General features: G+C 49.3%; 1 protein-coding gene across 3 annotated transcripts in view; it reads left to right on the forward strand.

The window, feature by feature from the left end:
* Positions 1-25,407, forward strand: part of GRK5 (G protein-coupled receptor kinase 5) — a 34,381-nt gene extending 8,974 nt beyond the window's left edge. The window contains exons 3-16 of one of the 3 annotated variants that reach the window (XM_072130790.1): positions 2,660-2,772; positions 5,219-5,296; positions 7,187-7,287; positions 9,217-9,309; positions 9,386-9,449; positions 12,181-12,321; positions 14,059-14,249; positions 14,336-14,373; positions 14,620-14,709; positions 14,785-14,993; positions 16,190-16,327; positions 19,013-19,150; positions 19,899-20,030; positions 24,959-25,407. In XM_072130790.1, the coding sequence (XP_071986891.1) occupies positions 2,660-2,772; positions 5,219-5,296; positions 7,187-7,287; positions 9,217-9,309; positions 9,386-9,449; positions 12,181-12,321; positions 14,059-14,249; positions 14,336-14,373; positions 14,620-14,709; positions 14,785-14,993; positions 16,190-16,327; positions 19,013-19,150; positions 19,899-20,030; positions 24,959-25,057 (1,625 nt within the window). In that variant the 3' untranslated portion in view covers positions 25,058-25,407. Of the gene's footprint in view, positions 1-2,659; positions 2,773-5,217; positions 5,297-7,186; positions 7,288-9,212; positions 9,310-9,385; positions 9,450-12,180; positions 12,322-14,058; positions 14,250-14,335; positions 14,374-14,619; positions 14,710-14,784; positions 14,994-16,189; positions 16,328-19,012; positions 19,151-19,898; positions 20,031-24,958 lie in introns of those variants that run through there. The other 2 variants (XM_072130791.1, XM_072130792.1) reach the window with 2 other exon arrangements.
* The last annotated feature ends 589 nt before the right edge of the window (positions 25,408-25,996 follow it).

Below are 25,996 nucleotides of genomic sequence, written 5' to 3' on the forward strand. Positions count from 1 at the left end.
TGTCCTGCATGGTGTCTCCTCTTCTAGTGTCCTGCATCATTTCTCCTCTTATAGTGTTCCACATGGTGTCTCCTCTTCTAGTGTCCTGCATGGTGTCTCCTCTTCTAGTGTCCTGCATGGTGTCTCCTCTTCTAGTGTCCTGCATGGTGTCTCCTCTTCTAGTGTCCTGCATGGTGCCTCCTCCTCTGGTTTTCTGCATGGTTTCTCCTCTTCTAGTGTCCTACATTTTTCTCCTCTTCTAGTCTCCTGCAAGGTGTCTCCCCTTCTAGTGTCCTGCATGGTGTCTCCTCTTTTAGTGTCCTCCACAGTATTTCCTCTTCTAGTGTCCTGCATGGTGTCTCCTCTTCTAGTGTCCTGCATGGTGTCTCCTCTTCTAGTGTCCTGCATGGTTTCTCCTCTTCTAGTGTCCTACATGGTTTCTCCTCTTCTAGTGTCCTGCATGGTGTCTCCTCTTCTAGTGTCCTGCATGGTTTCTCCTCTTCTAGTGTCCCACATGGTTTCTCCTTTTCCAGTGTCCTGCATGGTTTCTCCTCTTCTAGTGTCCTGCATGGTTTCTCCTCTTCTAGTGTCCTACATGGTTTCTCCTCTTCTAGTGTCCTACATGGTTTCTCCTCTTCTAGTGTCCTGCATGGTGTCTCCTCTTCTAGTGTCCTGCATGGTTTCTCCTCTTCTAGTGTCCCACATGGTTTCTCCTTTTCCAGTGTCCTGCATGGTTTCTCCTCTTCTAGTGTCCTACATGGTTTCTCCTCTTCTAGTGTCCTACATGGTTTCTCCTTTTCTAGTGTCCTGCATGGTTTCTCTTCTAGTGTTCTACATGGTGTCTCCTCTTCTAGTGTTCTACATGGTGTCTCCTCTTCTAGTGTCCTGCATGATGTCTCCTCTTCTAGTGTCCTGCATGGTGTCTCCTCTTATAGTGTTCGCATGGTGTCTTCTCTTATAGTGTCCTGCATGGTGTCTCCTCTTCTAGTGTCCTGCATGGTGTCTCCTCTTCTAGTGTCATGCATGGTGTCTCCTCTTCTAGTGTCCTGCATGGTGACTCCTCTTCTAGTGTCCTACATGGTGACCCCTCTTCTAGTGTCTTGCATGGTGACTGCTCTTCTAGTGTCCTGCATGGTGACTGCTCTTCTAGTGTCCTGCATGGTGTCTCCTCTTCTAGTGTCCTGCATCATTTCTCCTCTTATAGTGTTCCACATGGTGTCTCCTCTTCTAGTGTCCTGCATGGTGTCTCCTCTTCTAGTGTCCTGCATGGTGTCTCCTCTTCTAGTGTCCTGCATGGTGTCTCCTCTTCTAGTGTCCTGCATGGTGCCTCCTCCTCTGGTTTTCTGCATGGTATCTCCTCTTCTAGTGTCCTACATTTTTCTCCTCTTCTAGTCTCCTGCAAGGTGTCTCCCCTTCTAGTGTCCTGCATGGTGTCTCCTCTTTTAGTGTCCTCCACAGTATTTCCTCTTCTAGTGTCCTGCATGGTGTCTCCTCTTCTAGTGTCCTGCATGGTGTCTCCTCTTCTAGTGTCCTGCATGGTTTCTCCTCTTCTAGTGTCCTACATGGTTTCTCCTCTTCTAGTGTCCTGCATGGTGTCTCCTCTTCTAGTGTCCTGCATGGTTTCTCCTCTTCTAGTGTCCCACATGGTTTCTCCTTTTCCAGTGTCCTGCATGGTTTCTCCTCTTCTAGTGTCCTGCATGGTTTCTCCTCTTCTAGTGTCCTACATGGTTTCTCCTCTTCTAGTGTCCTGCATGGTGTCTCCTCTTCTAGTGTCCTGCATGGTTTCTCCTCTTCTAGTGTCCCACATGGTTTCTCCTTTTCCAGTGTCCTGCATGGTTTCTCCTCTTCTAGTGTCCTACATGGTTTCTCCTTTTCTAGTGTCCTGCATGGTTTCTCTTCTAGTGTTCTACATGGTGTCTCCTCTTCTAGTGTTCTACATGGTGTCTCCTCTTCTAGTGTCCTGCATGATGTCTCCTCTTCTAGTGTCCTGCATGATGTCTCCTCTTCTAGTGTCCCGCATGGTTTCTCCTTTTCTAGTGTCCTGCATGGTGTCTCCTCTTCTAGTGTTCTACATGGTGTCTCCTCTTCTAGTGTCCTGCATGGTTTCTCCTCTTCTAGTATTCTACATGGTGTCTCCTCTTCTAGTGTCCTGCATGGTTTCTACTCTTCTAGTGTCTTGCATGGTTTCTCCTCTTCTAGTGTCCTGCATGGTTTCTCCTCTTCTAGTGTCTTGCATGGTTTCTCCTCTTCTAGTGTCTTGCATGGTTTCTCCTCTTCTAGTGTCCTGCATGGTCTCTTCTCTTCCAGTGTCCTGCATGGTTTCTCTTATAGTGTCCTGCATGGTGTCTCCTCCTCTGGTTTTCTGCATGGTGTCTCCTCTTCTAACGTCCTACATTTTTTCTCCTCTTCTAGTGTCCTGCATGGTGCCTCCTCCTCTGGTTTTCTGCATGGTGTCTCCTCTTCTAGTGTCCTACATGGTGTCTCCTCCTTTATTGTCTTTATGGTTTCTTGTTTGCTGGTGTTCTGCATGTTGTCTTCTCTGCTGTTCTTGGTCTTGGATGTTGTCTTCTCCTGCCATTGTTCTTCATGCTGTATCCCCTTTTTTAAGGTATCTTCTCTACTGATCATGTTCTGCATATTCTTGTATATTAAGATGCCAGTAATTTTAACTTTATTACAGATGAGGACTATTACAACCTGTGTGAGAAGCAGCCCATAGGAAGGCTCCTGTTTCGTCAGTTCTGTGAGTCGCAGACAGAGCTGGAGTGTCTAATCCACTTCTTGGATGCCGTGGTAAGGTGGAGCACACAGATAGACCATGCACACTTAATGTCTTTTCTCACTATACTTGAGAATGTAGAAACACTCTTGTGTGGGCCAAGTGGTTGCATTATCGTTCAGCATTTCCAGAGCTCGTAGACGATAAACAACAATGTTACAGATTATTATATCAGAGCGCTCTGGTACCAGTCCACATGTCAATGAAGAGTCCAGGCACCTGTAAATAGTCTAGGTGTCAGAGAAGAATCAGTAAAGAACCCTTGCAACAGCAAAGAACAGACAATATTTAGTGTAGGTAAATGAAGAGTTCGGACAACAGTAAGGCTATATTCACACTAACGTATGGAGGACATATATACGGCCGACGTATATACGGCCGATATACGTCCTCCATAGACGTGCGCCATTACTTCCTATGGAGAGGGGCGGGGGTGAGCTGCGCTCACCTCCTCCTCCTCTCCCCGTGCACTGCGGTTGCCCGCTATGGTACGGGCGGGCAACGGCAGTGTGAATATAGCCTAAAGAGAGCGGGCGCTGGTAAAGATCACAGACATTCGTAAAGAGTCTATGGGGCACATTTACTGAGGGTCCGCTGAACGCATTTCCGTCTGGTATCCCGAATTTTTCTGTTTTGCGTCAAATTGCACATGGGTTTTTTGGCACACGCGATCGGATTTTGGCCCATTCGTGCCGGCTTTCATCCGACACAAATCGGAGGGCGTGGCCGTCGGACAACCCAACTCATTCAGACAAACCGCGGAATTTAATATTCAAATTGTGTCGCAAGATCAGCACTCACATACACCAGGAAGAAGAAGGGGAACTCCGGCGGACCTCAGCGGGGGAAGTGACACATGCAGAAAATTGGGCGCACAATCTTAGTGAATCTCCGAATCCTCGTCGGACAACGCACCTTGGGGATCGCGACAGGATGGGTAAGTAAATGTGCCCCTATGTGTCATTGAATTGTCTGGGTATTAGTAAATTGTCCTGGCGCCAGTGCAGAGAATGGGTAGAAGTAAATTGCTGTGCGACAGTTAAGAGACTGGGCACCAGTACAGAACGGTGGTACCGTTACAGATTTTAAGACCTGATAGGGTGGCCAATGACATGGGTAATATGTTCTAGCTACTAAGAGCCATAACTTTGCATTGGTGGCACCAGCACCTCCTCTCTCATGTTATACCAGGATCGTGTGATCTTAAATATATAGATCCTACCCATCTTCCACCCATTCTCCGCACCAACACGCTCCTAGTAGTGTGTGGGTCAGATAATGGTCAAGAAAACTGGCTAAGAAGCCATAATGAATCCCCCCTAATATCTCTGGTACCTAGAAATACTATCATGGTATGGGGGAGACTTTACTTCATCAGGTGACACCATATTGTAATTTTAGGTGACACCGATCCAAATTTATAGCCCCTTGTATTGTACCCCCTCCCCTCCAGCCTCAGAGAAGAAGAGAGGAGCAGCTACAGAAGCAGCTAAACCTGCGGGAGGGGTAACATGTACTTACTGTATGTTCCTGTTATTAACCCACTCCTTCCCAAAACAATCAGAGCACACTTGCCTCTCTGATTGTCATATATTGAGTGTGATCATTTCATCCTCCACTCCTTTTGCAGTTTTAGCTATTTTATGATTAATGACTCACAAATACCAGATGGACCCCCCCCCCCCTCTCTCCAATAGATCCCACTACCGGTACTCTCCCCTCTTTACATCATCTGGCCTCAAATCAACGCCAGATGATGTAAAGAGGGGACAGTATTGGTAGTGGGATATTTTTTTGGGGGGAGGGGGTGGTGGTTCCATCTGGGATTTGTGATGGAACAATCCTACGGCAGTGAGCATAGCCTAAGATCCCTTTCTGTCCATCACATATTACACCTTGTTGGACCTTTAAAACATTTGTATATTCGTTACACAGATATAATTGATTCATAGGGGCACATTTACTTACCCGGTCCGTTCGCGATCCAGCGGCGCGTTCTCTGCGCTGGATTCGGGTCCGGCCGGGATTCATCAATGCAGTTCCTCCGACGTCCACCAGGTGGCGCGGCTGCGCTGAAGTCCGCTGGAATGCCTCGAAATACACCGGCCTACCCAGGATGAAGGTGAGTGAAATTTTCGCGACACAATTTTTTTTTTAAATGCGGCGGTTTTTCCGAATACGTCGGGTTTTCGTTCGGCCACGCCCCCCGATTTCCGTCGCGCGCATGCCGGCGCCGATGCGCCAAATTCCGATCGCGTGCGCCAAAAACCCGGGGCAATTCAGGTACAATCGGCGCAAATTGGAAATATTCGGGTAACACGTCGGGAAAACGCGAATCGGGCCCTTAGTAAATGACCCCCATAGTGTCACTGGACCCAACAGTCACTGTGATTCTCCATCTGTACATGACCCGCTCTGCCCCTGAGACTCTGCGGCTCAGACATTGCTCTCTTTTTTCAGGCAGAATATGAAGTCACTCCAGACGATAAGATGGGCGAGAAAGGGCGAGAGATTATTCTGAAATATCTTACACCAGAGGTAAGTGAGCAAGGAGGAATACAAAGGATCACAAGCTCCAACATATGTGCCACTACCTTATTACAGGATACCTGCCTTAGACATTCACACCAAATGTATGCCCATATAACGGCCTTCTTGATCCAATATGGTGCCTGGTGTGACTCCATTTACTTCTGCATGGAAGGAGGCAGCTACAGTATTCACCAGTCTAACCCTCTCCCTGGTGGCCCAGTCGGATATTGCCCTCTCACCTGGTGAACTGGTCAGTTCTTGTCCTCTCCCTGGTGGCTCAGTCAGTTCGTGTCCTCTCTCCGGTGGCCCAGTCAGTTCTTGTCCTCTCTCTGGTGGCCCAGTCAGTTCTTGTCCTCTCTCTGGTGGCCCAGTCAGTTCTTGTCCTCTCTATGGTGGCCCAGTCAGTTCTTGTCCTCTCCCTGGTGGCTCAGTCAGTTCGTGTCCTCTCTCTGGTGGCCCAGTCAGTTCTTGTCCTCTCTCTGGTGGCCCAGTCAGTTCTTGTCCTCTCTCTGGTGGCCCAGTCAGTTCTTGTCCTCTCTATGGTGGCCCAGTCAGTTCTTGTCCTCTCTCTGGTGGCCCAATCAGTTCTTGTCCTCTCGCTGGTGGTCCAGTCAGTTCTTGTCCTCTCCCTGGTGAACTAGTCAGTTCTTGTCCTCTCCCTGGTGGCCCAGTCAGTTCTTGTCCTCTCCCTGGTGACCCAGTCAGTTCTTGTCCTCTCCCTGGTGGCCCAGTCAGTTCTTGTCCTCTCCCTGGTGACCCAGTCAGTTCTTGTCCTCTCCCTGGTGACCCAGTCAGTTCTTGTCCTCTCCCTGGTGGCCCAGTCAGTTCTTGTCCTCTCCCTGGTGGCCCAGTCAGTTCTTGTCCTCTCCCTGGTGGCCCAGTCAGTTCTTGTCCTCTCTGTGGTGGCCCAGTCAGTTCTTGTCCTCTCTCTGGTGGCCCAGTCAGTTCTTGTCCTCTCTATGGTGGCCCAGTCAGTTCTTGTCCTCTCTCTGGTGGCCCTATCAGTTCTTGTCCTCTCGCTGGTGGTCCAGTCAGTTCTTGTCCTCTCGCTGGTGGCCCAGTCAGTTCTTGTCCTCTCGCTGGTGGCCCAGTCAGTTCTTGTCCTCTCCCTGCTGGCCCAGTCAGTTCTTGTCCTCCCCCTGGTGGCCCAGTCAGTTCTTGTCCTCTCCCTGGTGGCCCAGTCAGTTCTTGTCCTCTCTGTGGTGGCCCAGTCAGTTCTTGTCCTCTCTCTGGTGGCCCAGTCAGTTCTTGTCCTCTGCCTGGTGGCCCAGTCAGTTCTTGTCCTCTCCCTGGTGGCCCAGTCAGTTCTTGTCCTCTCGCTGGTGGCCAAGTCAGTTCTTGTCCTCTCCCTGGTGGCCCAGTCAGTTCTTGTCCTCTCCCTGGTGGCCCAGTCAGTTCTTGTCCTCTCCCTGGTGGCCCAGTCAGTTCTTGTCCTCTCGCTGGTGGCCCAGTTAGTTCTTGTCCTCTCGCTGGTGGCCCAGTCAGTTCTTGTCCTCTCGCTGGTGGCCCAGTCAGTTCTTGTCCTCTCCCTGGTGGCCCAGTCAGTTCTTGTCCTCTCCCTGGTGGCCCAGTCAGTTCTTGTCCTCTCCCTTGTGGTCCAGTGTAACTTTTTCAGACCAAAAAAAAAATTGTAGGCTGCGGAGGCAACACCATAAAACGCCTTGAGTGTTTTCATCTACCCACAGGTGTAGGGTAACAGTATAGAGACAACTCTAGTTATAAAGTGTAAAAATAAAAAATCCAAATAACTCTGTTTCAAAAAAATTGCTTCATTTAAACTTTATGCAAGAAGCCTTAAAAACAAAAACTTAAACATAAGAGAGGAATTGATCATTAAAGCTTTGTCCTTGGCAAGTGGATGGGTAGAGTGCGCTTAGACGCTTCTGTCTCTTACAGTCACCTGTGTATGTCTCTGAGGTTGGCCAAGACATTGTGCACCAGATGGAAGAAAAGCTGGAGATTAGTCCATTCAAAGAGCTCTTCTCCCACTGTGCAAAGTAAGTGTCATGAGTGGACAACATGATGATATAGAGGGTAAAGAGTCTGGACATGACAGAGGAGTTTGGAGAGGACAGAGGAGTCTGGAGGAGACAGAAGAGTCCAAAGAAGGACTGAGGGATCTGGAGGAGGAGAGTGGGGTCTGGAGGAGACAAAAGAGTGTGAAGGAGGTCAGATGGATCTGAAGGAGGAGAACAGGGGGGTGTGGAGGAGACAGAGGAATTTGGAGTGGGAGCATAGAGGGGACTGGAGGAGGAGGACAGAGAGGTCTGGGAGAGGTGGACAACAGAGTCTGGAGAAGGACAGGGGAGTCTGGAGGAGGAGGAGGAGGACAGAGGGGTCTGTAGGAAGAGGAGGACAGAGGGGTCTGTAGGAGGAAGAGGACAGAGGGGTCTGTAGGAGGAGGAGGACAGAGGGGTCTGTAGGAGGAGGAGGACAGAGGGGTCTGTAGGAGGAGGAGGACAGAGGGGTCTGTAGGAGGACAGATGGGCCTGGAAGAGGAGGAGGAGGACAGAGGGGCCTGGAGGCGAAGGAGGAGGACAGAAGGGCCTGGAGGCGAAGGAGGAGGACAGAGGGGCCTGGAGGCGAAGGAGGAGGACAGAGGGGCCTGGAGGCGGAGGACAGAGGGGCCTGAAGGCGGAAGACAGAGGGGCCTGAAGGCGGAAGACAGAGGGGCCTGGAGGCGGAGGACAGAGGGGCCTGGAGGCGGAGGACAGAGGGGCCTGGAGGCGGAGGACAGAGGGGCCTGGAGGAGGAGGGCAGAGGGGCCTGGAGGAGGAGGGCAGAGGGGCCTGGAGGAGGAGGGCAGAGGGGCCTGGAGGAGGAGGGCAGAGGGGCCTGGAGGAGGAGGGCAGAGGGGCCTGGAGGAGGAGGGCAGAGGGGCCTGGAGGAGGAGGGCAGAGGGGCCTGGAGGAGGAGGGCAGAGGGGCCTGGAGGAGGAGGGCAGAGGGGCCTGGAGGAGGAGGGCAGAGGGGCCTGGAGGAGGAGGGCAGAGGGGCCTGGAGGAGGAGGGCAGAGGGGCCTGGAGGAGGAGGGCAGAGGGGCCTGGAGGAGGAGGACAGAGGGGCCTGGAGGAGGAGGACAGAGGGCCCTGGAGGAGGAGGACAGAGCGTATCTGGATGAGGTCCACAGAATGTCTAGAGGAGGAGGACAGAGGAGTCTGGAGGAGGAGGACAGAGGGGTCTGGATGAGGTCCACAGAATGTCTAGAGGAGGAGGACAGAGGAGTCTGGAGGAGGACAAAGCAGTCTGGAGGAGGACAGCAGAGGTTTCTAGAGGTGAAGGGCCGAGGGGTAGGAAAGAGAACTGAGGAATCTTGCATGGGAGTACAGAAGAGTCTGGTGGAGGAGGACAGAGGGGTCTAAAGGATGAGTACTGGGGGGTTTGATGAAAGAGGACAGAGAAGTCTGAAGATGGAGGCGGAGGATGGAGGCCTCTAGAGGAGGAGGATGGAGGTGTTTAAAGCAAAAGAACCAAGGGGCCTGGAGGAGGAGGACAGAGGATTCTGGAGAAGAAGGGCCTAGGAGCCTAGAGGATGAGGATGGAGGGGGTCTATAGGAGGCGGACCGAGGATTCTGGTGAAGGAGGACAGATGGGTCTGGAAGAGGAGGATTGAGGGGTCTATATGAGGATAGATGGGGTCTAGAGATGTGAATGAGCAGGGGTGTGGAGGTTTTTTGTGCCTGCCATCATTCTGTAGACCCTATATTATTGATGATTTATGTACAAAGAACACAATCTCCTGATTAGTGAGGTCCAGAAGGAGGCAGAAGATGTGGCAGGTGTTGTGCACAATGCTCTGATCTCCATTTCTGATTGGGACTGTTGGATACCTTTGAGGGTCTCTCATATAAATGGTCAGTACACTATATATCCCTATATGTCAGGATTTCACTCTATAAAATGCCTTTTTTTTTTCCCGTGAGACAGATCTGTGTATGATTTCCTAAGCCGGGAGCCCTTCCATTGCTATCTGGACAGCATGTACTATGACCGCTTCCTGCAGTGGAAATGGCTGGAGAGGTAGGAGATCTGGATACGATGAACCCATTGTGGTGCGCTCCTCAGCTCTACTGACCAATCACTTGTCTTCTTCTAGGCAGCCGGTCACCAAGAACACATTCCGCCAGTACAGGGTCCTTGGAAAAGGCGGCTTTGGGGAGGTGAGTCTGAGGATTTGCTCTGTACAGCAGTATATTATAGCGGCTTGGAGGTTTTTGGAACTTTATAATTTTACCTGATATCCAGGGATATCTATATCAAGTTGAAGGGGGCGTGGCCTCCTTGGGCTGACATAATCACAGATCCTTTAGCCTTTTCAGCTCATCCCTTTCTCAGCATTCAGGAATAATGTCACGTGACCAGGGTCCGTTAGCCTCTTAACATTAGCAAACTGTACTCCTTGGATATATATCTGATCAATGAAATCACAGCATGCCTGCATGAACTCCATGTAGGCAAGCTGTGATTTCATTGATCAGATATATACACTCACCGGCCACTTTATTAGGTACACCTGTCCAACTGCTCGTTAACACTTAATTTCTAATCAGCCAATCACATGGCGGCAACTCAGTGCATTTAGGCATGTAGACATGGTCAAGACAATCTCCTGCAGTTCAAACCGAGCATCAGTATGGGGAAGAAAGGTGATTTGGGGCCTTTGAACGTGGCATGGTTGTTGGTGCCAGAAGGGCTGGTCTGAGTATTTCAGAAACTGCTGATCTCCTGGGATTTTCACGCACAACCATCTCTAGGGTTTACAGAGAATGGTCCGAAAAAGAAAAAACATCCAGTGAGTGGCAGTTCTGTGGGCGGAAATGCCTTGTTGATGCCAGAGGTCAGAGGAGAATGGGCAGAATGGTTCGAGCTGATAGAAAGGCAACAGTGACTCAAATCGCCACCCGTTAGAACCAAGGTAGGCAGAAGAGCATCTCTGAACGCACAGTACGTCCAACTTTGAGGCAGATGGGCTACAGCAGCAGAAGACCACACCAGGTGCCACTCCTTTCAGCTAAGAACAGGAAACTGAGGCTACAATTTGCACAAGCTCATCGAAATTGGACAGTAGAAGACTGGAAAAATGTTGCCTGGTCTGATGAGTCTCGATTTCTGCTGCGACATTCGGATGGTAGGGTCAGAATTTGACGTCATGAAAGCATGGATCCATCCTGCCTTGTATCAACGGTTCAGGCTGGTGGTGGTGGTGTCATGGTGTGGGGAATATTTTCTTGGCACTCTTTGGGTCCCTTGGTACAACGCCACAGCCTACCTGAGTATTGTTGCTGACCATGTCCATCCCTTTATGACCACAATGTACCCTGTAACATCTGATGGCTACTTTCAGCAGGATAATGCGCCATGTCATAAAGCTGGAATCATCTCAGACTGGTTACTTGAACATGACAATGAGGTCACTGGACTCAAATGGCCTCCACAGTCACCAGATCTCAATCCAATAGAGCATCTTTGGGATGTGGTGGAACGGGAGATTCGCATCATGGATGTGCAGCCGACAAATCTGCGGCAACTGTGTGATGCCATCATGTCAATATGGACCAAAATCTCTGAGGAGCTTCCAGCACCTTGTTGAATCTATGCCACGAAGAATTGAGGCAGTTCTGAAGGCAAAAGGGGGTCCAACCCGTTACTAGCATGGTGTACCTAATAAAGTGGCCGGTGAGTGTATATTCATGGGGTACAATTTGATAATGTTAATAGGATAAAGGACCTGTGATTATGTGAACCCAATAAGGCCTGGCCCCCCCTTGACTCGCTATAGACATCCCTGAATACCAGGTAAAATTATAAAGTTGATTATATGGGGATCTGAGGGAAACAACTTTTAGCAGATTTATCAAGCTGTCTAAAAGTAAGAATGTTGGCAACCAATTACAGCTCAGCTTTCATCTTACCAGAGCTCATGAATATTTTAAATGGGAGCTGTAATTGGTTGCCAGGAACAACTAACAACATTCTTACTTTTAGATAGCTTAGAAAATCTGCCCTAGTATGTCTTTCCCGACCTCAAAGTAAGAAGAATAATGGTTGGAACCAGGTGCAACCAAAATTGTATACAGCAGGACTGATACAGTGATGGGTTGAAATTATATCTGTGAAATGCTGTATTTTTGTATATTTAAAAATCTTGACTTTGTGGGAAGACCCCTTTAAGATTGTACTTCTTTTTCCTCCAAACCCAGCAAGTGTAGTTGACTCTCAAAAGTTCTATTTTCGTCTCATCTGACCACATGACCTTCCCGTATGCCTCTTCTTCATCCAGATGGTTAGTGGGGAACTTCAAACGGGCCTGGGCATGAGCAGGGGGACCTTGTAAACCCTGCATGAGCTAATCCGTGACAACATAGCGGGGCTTATTTACTAAGGATCGCACGCTGCTGTTTCCTCGGACTGTTTGCTGTTTTCGGGAATTGCACGGCTTGGACAGATATTTAACAGGTGTCTGCACTGGCTTCATGCAGCACAATTTAGGGGTTGTGCCGTTAGACAATCCAACTTATTCGGACTGAGCACGGGATTTAACTTTGTGTTGCAAGACAATACACTGGGGACCTGAGCGGGGAAGCGACAGATGCAGGATATCGGACGCACAATCTTAGCGGCATGATCGTCTGACAATGCACTTTTGGGGAACTTTTTGTGCCCTAACGATAATCTATGAGACTGTGTTCCTAGATGCTTTAGGTCCTACATGTAATGAGTGCAGAGTAGGAGGAGCTACAGAGAATGAGTGTACCCCACCCCATATACTAACCCCATACCATATACTAACCCATATCATTACCTGACCCCCTGTACCACACCGCCGGTAACAGGGCCACAGTGATATCTGGTGAGGTCATGGAGGACATGACTGTGCTCTGTATCCGCCAGGTGTGCGCTTGTCAGGTGCGGGCCACCGGAAAGATGTACGCATGCAAACGCTTGGAAAAGAAGCGCATCAAAAAGAGGAAAGGAGAGTCAATGGCGCTCAACGAGAAGCAGATCCTGGAGAAAGTCACCAGCAGATTTGTGGTAAGAACCGTGTTGGGTCCTACACATGTATACACTGAGGTCATACAGGACACATGTATACACTGAGGTCACACAGGATACATGTATACACTGAGGTCATACAGGACACATGTATACACTGAGGTCACACAGGATACATGTATACACTGAGGTCCCACAGGATACATGTATACACTGAGGTCACACAGGATAAATGTATACACTGAGGTCATACAGGATACATATATACACAGAGGTCATACAGGATACATGTATACACAGAGGTCACACAGGATACATGTATACACTGAGGTCATACAGGATACATGTATACACTGAGGTCACACAGGATACATGTATACACTGAGGTCACACAGGATACATGTATACACAGAGGTCACACAGGATACATGTATACACTGAGGTCATACAGGATACATATATACACTGAGGTCACACAGGATACATGTATACACTGAGGTCATACAGGATACATATATACACAGAGGTCATACAGGATACATGTATACATAGAGGTCATACAGGATACATGTATACACTGAGGTCATACAGGACACATGTATACACTGAGGTCATACAGGATACATATATACACAGAGGTCACACAGGATACATGTATACACTGAGGTCATACAGGATACATGTATACACTGAGGTCACACAGGACACATGTATACACTGAGGTCACACAGGATACATGTATACACTGAGGTCACACAGGATACATGTATACACAGAGGTCACACAGGATACATGTACACACTGAGGTCACACAGGATACATGTATACACTGAGGTCATACAGGACACATGTATACACTGAGGTCACACAGGATACATGTATACACTGAGGTCACACAGGATACATGTATACACGGAGGTCACACAGGATACATGTATACACTGAGGTCATACAGGATACATGTATACACAGAGGTCACACAGGATACATGTATACACTGAGGTCACACAGGATACATGTATACACTGAGGTCACACAGGATACGTGTATACACTGAGGTCATACAGGATACATGTATACACTGAGGTCACACAGTATACATGTATACACTGAGGTCACACAGGATACATGTATACACTGAGGTCACACAGGATACATGTATACACTGAGGTCACACAGGATACATGTATACACTGAGGTCATACAGGACACATGTATACACAGAGGTCACACAGGATACATGTATACACAGAGGTCACACAGGATACATGTATACACAGAGGTCATACAGGATACATGTATACACTGAGGTCACACAGGACACATGTATACACTGAGGTCACACAGAACACATGTATACACTGAGGTCACACAGGATACATGTATACACTGAGGTCACACAGGATACATGTATACACAGAGGTCATACAGGATACATGTATACACAGAGGTCATACAGGATACATGTATACACTGAGGTCATACAGGATACATGTATACACTGAGGTCATACAGGATACATGTATACACTGAGGTCACACAGGATACATGTATACACTGAGGTCACACAGGATACATGTATACACGGAGGTCACACAGGATACATGTATACACGGAGGTCACACAGGATACATGTATACACTGAGGTCACACAGGATACATGTATACACGGAGGTCACACAGGATACATGTATACTTGTCATATGATACGATTACCTTCAGATCAGTCTAAATATTTTAGGGGAATGCTGTGAACTCTAGTTTTGTCCCCATTAGGTGAACCTCGCTTATGCCTATGAGACGAAGGACGCCCTGTGCCTGGTGCTGACGCTGATGAATGGGGGGGACCTGAAATTTCACATTTACAACATGGGGAACCCAGGATTCCAGGAGCCGAGAGCCTCCTTCTATGCAGCGGAGATACTGTGCGGCCTCGGAGACCTTCATGGGGAGAGTATTGTGTACCGGTGCGTATGGGACCATCACCGCCATACACCGCAGAATCCTCAACCATCACTCCATCCATCACTTATTTACCTTTTGTTTTCTTTAGGGATCTGAAGCCAGAAAATATCCTCCTGGATGACTATGGTGAGGAATATGTACTAGTAATTGGGGGTCTCTGGAGGGGGAAGTAGAGAAGTTTGGGGGGGGAGCATAGGTCTCTGGAGGTAGGGCATAGAGGTCAAGTCAGACCCTCTCTATAGAATTGTCGCAGACACATGAATGCTATCAGAGGGGGAGGACACAGGATAGGGACCGAGCAGCCATGTCTGCAGATGAGACCCAGGCACATGATACCTCTCTCCTCAGTCTTTGTGCTTTGTGTCATGGCAGGTCACATACGGATCTCAGATCTGGGGCTGGCTGTGAAAATCCCAGAAGGAGAGTCCATCCGTGGCCGTGTGGGGACAGTGGGATACATGGGTGAGAACATTTGTATGTAGCATGCAGCTTCTGAGGGGGGTGCTCTATATCACCTGACAGTAATCTTCCCTCCAGCCCCGGAGGTGCTCAATAACCAGCGCTATACCTTCAGTCCGGATTTCTGGGGCCTCGGATGCCTCATCTATGAAATGATTGCTGGCCAGTCTCCATTCCGGGGAAGGAAGGAGAAGGTGAAGCGGGAGGAGGTGGACCGACGCGTCCTGGAGACTGAGGAGCTCTATACACACAAATTCTCTGAGGAGGCCAAGTCTGTATGTAAGATGGTGAGTGACAGCCACGTGTCTCCTCCGCCTTCCCTAGATCCTGCATTCAGGATTCCTCCACTCCTCTTGTACCTCCCCATTAATGAGTGTAGGCTCCTCGGGTCAGGACACCTCCTCCGTATAGAGTGTAAGCTCCTGTGGTCAGGACTCCTCTCCCTCCTCTTGTACCTCCTCCTTGTAAAGTGTAAGCTCTTGTGGTCAGGACTCCTCCCCCTCCTCTTGTACCTCCTCCTTGTAAAGTGTAAGCTCCTGTGGTCAGGACTCCACTCCCTCCTCTTGTACCTCCTCCTTGTAAAGTGTCAGCTCCTGTGGTCAGGACTCCACTCCCTCCTCTTGTATCTCCTCCTTGTAAAGTGTAAGCTCCTGTGGTCAGGACTCCGCTCCTTCCTCTTTACCTCCTCCTTGTAAAGTGTAAGCTCCTGTGGTCAGGACTCCGCTCTTTCCTCTTGTATCTCCTCCTTGTAAAATGTAAGCTTCTGTGGTCAGGACCCCTCTCCCTCCTCTTGTACCTCCTCCTAGTAAAGTGTAAGCTCCTGTGGTCAGGACTCCTCCCCCTCCTCTTGTATCTCCTCCTTGTAAAGTGTAAGCTCCTGTGGTCAGGACTCCTCTCCCTCCTCTTGTATCTCCTCCTTGTAAAGTGTAAGCTCCTGTGGTCAGGACTCACTCCCTCCTCTTTACCTCCTCCTTGTAAAGTGTCAGCTCCTGTGGTCAGGACTCCTCTCTTTCCTCTTGTACCTCCTCCTTGTAAAGTGTAAGCTCCTGTGGTTAGGACTCTGCTCCCTCCTCTTGGACATCCTCCTTGTAAAGTGTAAGCTCCTGTGGTCAGGACTCCACTCCCTCCTCTTGTATCTCCTCCTTGTAAAGTGTAAGCTCCTGTGGTCAGGACTCCACTCCCTCCTCTTTACCTCCTCCTTGTAAAGTGTAAGCTCCTGTGGTCAGGACTCCACTCCCTCCTCTTTACCTCCTCCTTGTAAAGTGTAAGCTCCTGTGGTCAGTACTCCGTTCTTTCCTCTTGTACCTCCTCCTTGTAAAGTGTAAGCTCCTGTGGTCCAGACTCCTCTCCCTTACAACCATAAGACGTGTCAGACTTTGGCGCAGCTCAGCCCTTTTTTGTGGCATTTTGTGTCTAAGGTCCTATACATGTGACTCCCCCTGCAGACAGAGGCAGATATCTGCCCCACTATTTCTTCTCACAGCTCCTCACTAAAGATGTGGCTCAGCGTCTTGGGTGTCCCGACGGGAGGGTACTGGAGGTCAAGCGTCACCCCTTCTTCAGGGTCATAAACTTCAAGAGATTAGAAGCTGGAATCATGGATCCACCATTTATACCGGATGTGAGTGTCACCTAACAGTACACGACTGTATCCTGGATGCTGGTGATCCCAGGATGTTGTGGTCTCTCCTGTGGATGCTGGGTGTCCTCCTCAGTATGTTGTGGTCTCTCATGTGGCTGCTGGGCGTTCTCCTCAGTATGCTGTGGTCTATCCTGTGGATGCTGGGTGTTCTCCTCAGTATGTTGTGGTCTCTCATGTGGATGCTGGTGATCCCAGGATGTTGTGGTCTCTCCTGTGGATGCTGGGTGTCCTCCTCAGTATGTTGTGGTCTCTCATGTGGATGCTGGGTGTTCTCCTCAGTATGTTGTGGTCTCTCATGTGGATGCTGGGTGTTCTCCTCAGTATGTTGTGGTTTCTCCTGTGGATGCTGGGTGTTCTCCTCAGTATGTTGTGGTCTCTCCTGTGGATGCTGGGTGTTCTCCTCAGTATGTTGTGGTCTCTCCTGTGGATGCTGGGTGTTCTCCTCAGTATGTTGTGGTCTCTCCTGTGGATGCTGGGTGTTCTCCTCAGTATGTTGTGGTCTGTCCTGTGGATGCTGGGTGTTCTCCTCAGTATGTAGTGGTCTCTCCTGTGGATGCTGGGCGTTCTCCTCAGTATGTTGTGGTCTCTCCTGTGGATGCTGGGTGTTCTCCTCAGTATGTTGTGGTCTCTCCTGTGGATGCTGTGTGTCCTCCTCAGTATGTTGTGGTCTCTCCTGTGGATGCTGGGTGTTCTCCTCAGTATGTTGTGGTCTCTCATGTGGATGCTGGGTGTTCTCCTCAGTATGTTGTGGTCTCTCATGTGGATGCTGGGTGTTCTCCTCAGTATTTTGTGGTCTCTCCTGTGGATGCTAGGTGTCCTCCTTAGTATGTTGTGATCTCTCCTGTGGATGCTGGGTGTCCTCCTCAGTATGTTGTGGTCTCTCCTGTGGATGCTGGGTGTCCTCCTCAGTATGTTGTGGTCTCTCCTGTGGATGCTGGGTGTTCTCCTCAGTATGTTGTGGTCTCTCATGTGGATGCTGGGTGTCCTCCTCAGTATGTTGTGGTCTCTCATGTGGATGCTGCGTGTCCTCCTCAGTATGTTGTGGTCTCTCATGTGGATGCTGGGTGTCCTCCTCAGTATGTTGTGGTCACTCATGTGGATGCTGGGTGTCCTCCTCAGTATGTTGTGGTCTCTCCTGTGGATGCTGGGTGTTCTCCTTAGTATGTTGTGGTCTCTCATGTGGCTGCTGGGTGTTCTCCTCAGTATTTTGTGGTCTCTCCTGTGGATGCTGGGTGTCCTCCTTAGTATGTTGTGATCTCTCCTGTGGATGCTGGGTGTCCTCCTCAGTATGTTGTGGTCTCTCCTGTGGATGCTGGGTGTTCTCCTCAGCATGTTGTGGTCTCTCCTGTGGATGCTGGGTGTCCTCCTCAGTATGTTGTAATCTCTCATGTGGATGCTGTGTGTCCTCCTCAGTATGTTGTGGTCTCTCATGTGGATGCTGGGTGTCCTCCTCAGTATGTTGTGGTCTCTCATGTGGATGCTGGGTGTTCTCCTCAGTATGTTGTGGTCTCTCCTGTGGATGCTGGGTGTTCTCCTCAGTATGTTGTGGTCTCTCATATGGATGCTGGGTGTTCTCCTCAGTATGTTGTGGTCTCTCATGTGGATGCTGGGTGTTCTCCTCAGTATGTTGTGGTCTCTCATGTGGATGCTGGGTGTTCCCCTCAGTATGTTGTGGTCTCTCATGTGGATGCTGGGTGTTCTCCTCAGTATGTTGTGGTCTCTCATGTGGATGCTGGGTGTTCTCCTCAGTATGTTGTGGTCTCTCATGTGGATGCTGGGTGTTCTCCTCAGTATGTTGTGGTCTCTCATGTGGATGCTGGGTGTTCTCCTCAGCATGTTGTGGTCTCTCCTGTGGATGCTGGGTGTTCTCCTTAGTATGTTGTGGTCTCTCATGTGGATGTTGGGTGTCCTTCTCAGTATGTTGTGGTCTCTCATGTGGCTGCTGGGTGTTCTCCTTAGTATGTTGTGGTCTCTCCTGTGGATGCTGGGTGTTCTTCTCAGTATGTTGTGGTCTCTCATGTGGATGCTGAGTGTTCTCCTTATTATGTTGTGGTCTCTCCTGTGGATGCTGGATGTTCTCCTCAGTATGTTGTGGTCTCTCATGTGGCTGCTGGGCGTTCTCCTCAGTATGTTGTGGTCTCTCCTGTGGATGCTGGGTGTTCTCCTCAGTATGTTGTGGTCTCTCCTGTGGATGCTGGGTGTTCTCCTCAGTATGTTGTGGTCTCTCCTGTGGATGCTGGGTGTTCTCCTCAGTATGTTGTGGTCTCTCCTGTGGATGCTGGGTGTTCTCCTCAGTATGTTGTGGTCTCTCCTGTGGATGCTGGGTGTCCTCCTCAGTATGTTGTGGTCTCTCATGTGGCTGCTGGGCGTTCTCCTCAGTATGTTGTGGTCTCTCCTGTGGATGCTGGGTGTTCTCCTCAGTATGTTGTGGTCTCTCCTGTGGATGCTGGGTGTTCTCCTCAGTATGTTGTGGTCTCTCCTGTGGATGCTGGGTGTTCTCCTCAGTATGTTGTGGTCTCTCCTGTGGATGCTGGGTGTTCTCCTCAGTATGTTGTTCTCCTCATGTGGATTCTGTGTGGTTTTGCACTGATGACCAAGGCTCTTCTCTCTAGGTTTTGTCCCTTTCTGTACATTGAGTAAAATCTTGACCTTGTATTGCTGTAGCCTCGAGCAGTGTATTGTAAAGATGTCCTAGACATTGAACAATTTTCTACTGTGAAAGGCGTCAACCTGGACCAGACAGATGACGATTTCTACACAAAGTTTTCTACTGGTTCCGTATCTATTCCGTGGCAGAACGAGGTAAGAACACAATAGATGCCACCTCCACAATACACAAGAGAGACAGACACCTAGAGGAGATACCACCACCACCAATACACAGGAGAGACGGGGACCTACAGGAGACACCACCAACACCAATACACAGGAGAGACAGGGACCTACAGGAGACACCACCAACACCAATACACAGGAGAGACAGGGACCTACAGGAGATACCACCACCACCAATACACAGGAGAGACGGGGACCTACAGGAGACACCACCAACACCAATACACAGGAGAGACAGGGACCTACAGGAGATACCACCAACACCAATACACAGGAGAGACAGGGACCTACAGGAGATACCACCAACACCAATACACAGGAGAGACAGGGACCTACAGGAGATGCCACCAATACACAGGAGAGACGGGGACCTACAGGAGACACCACCAACACCAATACACAGGAGAGACAGGCACCTACAGGAGATGCCACCAATACACAGGAGAGACGGGGACCTACAGGAGATACCACCACCACCAATACACAGGAGAGACAGGGACCTACAGGAGATGCCACCAATACACAGGAGAGACAGGGACCTACAGGAGATGCCACCAATACACAGGAGAGACCGGGACCTACAGGAGATGCCACCAATACACAGGAGAGACAGGGACCTACAGGAGATGATACCACTTCTACTCTTACACACCACACAGCGCAGAATACTTCATATAATCAAAACTTTTTCATATCTTTCTTTTTTCTTTTCCAGATGATAGAGACAGAATGCTTTAAGGAATTAAATGTTTTTGGACCAAATGGCACCCTGTCACCAGATTTAAATCGATGTCACCCCCCTGAACCTCCCAAGAAAAGTTTGTTGCATCGTATTTTTAAGCGTCAGGTGAGGAGTCTGCGAGGTGTCTGTATCCCACCACTGAGGTGTCCTAGACTGTATCCCACCACTGAGGTGTCCTAGACTGTATCCCACCACTGAGGTGTCCTAGACTGTATCCACCACTGAGGCGTCCTAGACTGTATCCCACCACTGAGGTGTCCTAGACTGTATCCCACCACTGAGGTGTCCTAGACTGTATCCCACCACTGAGGTGTCCTAGACTGTATCCCACCACTGAGGTGTCCTAGACTGTATCCACCACTGAGGTGTCCTAGACTGTATCCACCACTGAGGTGTCCTAGACTGTATCCCACCACTGAGGCGTCCTAGACTATATCCAACCACTGAGGTGTCCTACACTGTATCCCACCACTGAGGTGTCCTAGACTGTATCCCACCACTGAGGTGTCCTAGACTGTATCCCACAACTGAGGTATCCTAAACTGTATCCCACCACTGAGGTGTCCTAGACTGTATCCCACCACTGAGGTGTCCTAGACTGTATCCAACCACTGAGGTGTCCTAGACTGTATCCCACCACTGAGGTGTCCTAGACTGTATCCCACCACTGAGGTGTCCTAGACTATATCTCACCACAGAGGTGTCCTAGACTGTATCCCACCACAGAGGTGTCCTAGACTGTATCCCACCACAGAGGTGTTCTAGACTGTATCCCACCACAGAGGTGTCCTAGACTGTATCCCACCACAGAGGTGTTCTAGACTGTATCCCACCACTGAGGTGTCCTAGATTCACTGAGGACTGGTTATGTTCCACAGGAATGGCGCATAGCAAATGTGGTACCAATATACAAAAAAGGATCAAATAGCGATCCTGGAAACTACAGACCCGTAAGTCTAACTGCTGTGGTGGGGAAAATATTTGAGGGGTTTGTTAGAGATGCTATCCTGGAGTATCTCACTGTGCACAACCTTATAACCCAGCGTCAGCATGGGTTTATGAGAGATCGGTCCTGTCAGACTAATCTGATTGGTTTCTACGAGGAGGTAAGTTCAAGACTGGATCTGGGGGACGCTGTGGATGTTGTATATCTGGACTTCGCAAAGGCATTTGACACCGTGCCACATAAAAGGTTGGTATACAAAATGAGACTGCTGGGAATAGGAGAAAATCTGTGTATCTGGGTAAGTAATTGGCTTAGTGATAGAAAACAGAGGGTGGTCATTAATGGCACATTCTCAGATTGGGTTGATGTTACCAGTGGAGTGCCACAGGGGTCAGTATTGGGGCCACTTCTTTTTAATATTTTTATTAATGACCTTGTAGTGGGTTTACACAGTCAAGTTTCAATATTTGCAGATGATACTAAGCTGTATAAAGTAATAAATACTGAGGTCGATAGTTTAGCATTACAGAGGGATTTGTGGAAGCTTGAGGGATGGGCAGAGAAATGGTTGATGAGGTTTAATGTAGATAAATGTAAAGTTATGCACTTGGGCCATGGAAACAAAAAGTATAATTATGTGCTAAACGGTCAATTACTTAGTAAAACTGAAGCTGAAAAGGACTTGGGGGTATTGGTGGATGGTAAACTTAATTTTAGTGACCAGAGCCAGGCGGCTGCTGCTAAAGCAAATAAAATAATGGGATGTATCAAGAGAGGAATAGATTCTCATGATAAAGACATAGTTTTGCCCTTATACAAATCCCTGGTCAGACCACACATGGAATATTGCGTACAGTTTTGGGCACCAGTGTATAAAAAGGATATAATAGAGCTGGAACGGGTGCAAAGGAGAGCAACCAGGATTATTAGGGGAATGGGGGGATTAGAATACACTGACAGATTACAAAATTTGGGATTATTCAGTTTAGAAAAAAGACGACTGAGGGGAGACCTCATTACAATGTACAAATACCTGAACGGACAGTACAAGGATCTCTCCAAAGATCTTTTTATACCTAGGCCTGTGACCAGGACAAGGGGACATCCTCTACGCCTAGAGGAGAGGAGGTTCTACCATCACCATAGACAAAGGTTCTTTACTGTAAGAGCAGTGAGACTATGGAACTCTCTGCCGCAGGAGGTTGTTATGGCCGACTCTATGTACATGTTCAAGAGAGGCCTGGATGACTTTCTGGAGAGAAAAAATATCACGGGTTATGGGGATAAAACATTTATTTAATTCTTGAAGGTTGGACTTGATGGACTTGCGTCTCCTTCCAGCCTTATATACTATGATACTATGATACTATGATACTGTATCCCACCACTGAGGTGTCCTAGACTGTATCCCACCACTGAGGTGTCCTAGACTGTATCCACCACTGAGGTGTCCTAGACTGTATCCACCACTGAGGTGTCCTAGACTGCATCCCGCCACTGAGGTGTCCTAGACTGTATCTCACCACTGAGGTGTCCTAGACTGTATCCCACCACTTAGGTGTCCTAGACTGTATCCCACCACTGAGGTGTCCTAGACTGTATCCCACCACTGAGGTGTCCTAGACTGTATCCCACCACTGAGGTGTCCTAGACTGTATCCAACCACTGAGGTGTCCTAGACTGTATCCCACCACTGAGGTGTCCTAGACTGTATCCCACCACTGAGGTGTCCTAAACTATATCTCACCACAGAGGTGTCCTAGACTGTATCCCACCACAGAGGTGTCCTAGACTGTATCCCACCACAGAGGTGTTCTAGACTGTATCCCACCACAGAGGTGTTCTAGACTGTATCCCACCACTGAGGTGTCCTAGACTATATCTCACCACAGAGGTGTCCTAGACTGTATCCCACCACAGAGGTGTCCTAGACTGTATCCCACCACAGAGGTGTTCTAGACTGTATCCCACCACAGAGGTGTTCTAGACTGTATCCCACCACAGAGGTGTCCTAGACTGTATCCCACCACTGAGGTGTCCTAGACTGTATCCACCACTGAGGTGTCCTAGACTGTATCCACCACTGAGGTGTCCTAGACTGCATCCCGCCACTGAGGTGTCCTAGACTGTATCTCACCACTGAGGTGTCCTAGACTGTATCCCACCACTGAGGTGTCCTAGACTGTATCCCACCACTGAAGTGTCCTAGACTGCATCCCGCCACTGAGGTGTCCTAGACTGTATCCCGCCACTGAGGTGTCCTAGACTGTATCCCACCACTGAGGTGTCCTAGACAGTATCCCACCACTGAGGTGTCCTAGACTGTATCCCACAACTGAGATGTCCTAGACTGTATCCCACCACTGAGGTGTCCTAGTCTGTATCCCACCACTGAGGTGTCCTAGACTGTATCCCACCACTGAGGTGTCCTAGACTGTATCCCACCACAGAGGTGTCCTAGACTGTATCCCACCACTGAGGTGTCCTAGACAGTATCCCACCACTGAGGTGTCCTAGACTGTATCCCACCACTGAGTTGTCCTAGACTGCATCCCACCACTGAGGTGTTCTAGACTGTATCCACCACTGAGGTGTCCTAGACTGTATCTCACCACTGAGGTGTCCTAAACTGTATCTCACCACTGAGGTGTCCTAGACTGTATCCCACCACTGAGGTGTCCTAGACTGTATCCACCACTGAGGTGTCCTAGACTGTATCCCACCACTGAGGTGTCCTAGACTGTATCCCACCACTGAGGTGTCCTAGACAGTATCCCACCACTGAGGTGTCCTAGACAGTATCCCACCACTGAGGTGTCCTAGACTGTATCCCACCACTGAGGTGTCCTAGACTGTATCCCACCACTGAGGTGTCCTAGACTGTATCCCACCACTGAGGTGTCCTAGACTGTATCCCACCACTGAGGTGTCCTAGACTGTATCCCACCACTGAGGTGTCCTAGACTGTATCCCACCACTGAGGTGTCCTAGACTGTATCCCACCACTGAGGTGTCCTAGACTGTCTCCCACCACTGAGGTATCCCAGACTGTATCCCACCACTGAGGTGTCCTAGACTGTATCCCACCACTGAGGTGTCCTAGACTGTATCCCACAACTGAGGGGTCCTAGACTGTATCCACCACTGAGGTGTCCTAGACTGTATCCCACAACTGAGGTGTCCTAGACTGTATCCCACCACTGAGGTGTCCTAGACTGTATCCAATCACTGAGGTGTCCTAGACTGTATCCCACCACTGAGGGGTCCTAGACTGTATCCCACAACTGAGGTATCCTAAACTGTATCCCACCACTGAGGTGTCCTAGACTGTATCCCACCACTGAGGTGTCCTAGACTGTATCCAACCACTGAGGTGTCCTAGACTGTATCCCACCACTGAGGTGTCCTAGACTGTATCCCACCACTGAGGTGTCCTAGACTGTATCCAACCACTGAGGTGTCCTAGACTGTATCCCACCACTGAGGTGTCCTAGACTGTCTCCCACCACTGAGGTATCCCAGACTGTATCCCACCACTGAGGTGTCCTAGACTGTATCCCACCACTGAGGTGTCCTAGACTGTATCCCACCACTGAGGTGTCCTAGACTGTACCCCACAACTGAGGGGTCCTAGACTGTATCCCACAACTGAGGTGTCCTAGACTGTATCCCACCACTGAGGTGTCCTAGACTGTATCCAATCACTGAGGTGTCCTAGACTGTATTCCACCACTGAGGGGTCCTAGACTGTATCCCACAACTGAGGTATCCTAAACTGTATCCCACCACTGAGGTGTCCTAGACTGTATCCCACCACTGAGGTGTCCTAGACTGTATCCAACCACTGAGGTGTCCTAGACTGTATCCCACCACTGAGGTGTCCTAGACTGTATCCCACCACTGAGGTGTCTGACCTCTAAGTCTCCTCACTAGTTATGACATCATCACGTTTTAGAAGACATACGTGACCTTTTATCCATCAAACACGAGTATGTGTGATGTCTCCATAAAAGCTTCTAGAACACCCCTGTGGCCCATGTATTGGGCCCACACTTTGTAGTAATGTTCTTGTCTTTTCCCTCTTCAGCACCAGAATAACGCTGGCATATCAGCCGACACCTCGACCTCCCTGATCTGTCACCACAACACAAACCACATCAATTCCAATTCCACTGTGAGCAGCTAGTAGAAGCGGTGCTGGTCAGCGGAGAGGACTCGCTCATGGATGATGATACCAGCAGAGAGGGGGAACCTCACAGGGGCCTCCAACAGGGAAGTCTGTGTCCTACCCGGAATAACAGACACATCCTGAGTGGAAGGAGTAACATGAACTCAGGGGAGGGGGTGCCAGACCCTTCGATCACCAATGATGATGCCTCCCACAGTCACATTGCTACTGCATGTAACAGGTAATCCCATAGAGTCATGTATGAGCGGAGGACTGACCCCGCACCTCAGGTGCCGACGTCCTGGACTCGCACAACAGCTCATTTTTGTCCTTTTATTACAACTAAAAAATATATTTATTTTTTTAAATCTCTAGTGGTTTTTCTTTGTTCTGGCACTTCTGGGAGTGTGTACATACTTACTGGATCTCCTCACCATCCCAGTCTCTAGAATGTATATGGTACAGATGTGATATACAGTAGGTAGGATGTTCTGACACTTCTGAGCAAGGGGATCACCAGAAGAGGAGGAAGCCGCAGTATGGTGAAGGCTAGGGGGCACTCCTGGTGTATGCCTGATGTAGGGATCCTTGGGTAGATAGTAGAAGGGAGGCCTTTGATGTTAGTGGCAGCCAGGGATCACACGTGGAGACACGGTGAAGAACCTTAAACTCACAGTCTCTTTATTCCAAGACTTCAATGAAAGGTAACAGGCTGAGGTAGATGGTTGGATGCAGTCTAGTAAAGTAAACTCAAAGCCTAGATTCAGGAACATGGGGCTGTAGAAGGTAGAAGCTGCAGGGAAGCAAGTTTAGGGCAAGCTCTGCACTATCATTTTTTTGTTTTTTTTTTAGTGGTTGATTTCCTTAAAATGAAAAAGTCCTGTAGAAATTACAGATTGTAGGATTAGCTGGCCAAACTTTATCTACATCTGGAGGACCTATAACCTCTATGCACTG

Source organism: Engystomops pustulosus, chromosome 11, assembly GCF_040894005.1.
Source record: "Engystomops pustulosus chromosome 11, aEngPut4.maternal, whole genome shotgun sequence".
NCBI lineage: Eukaryota > Metazoa > Chordata > Amphibia > Anura > Leptodactylidae > Engystomops > Engystomops pustulosus.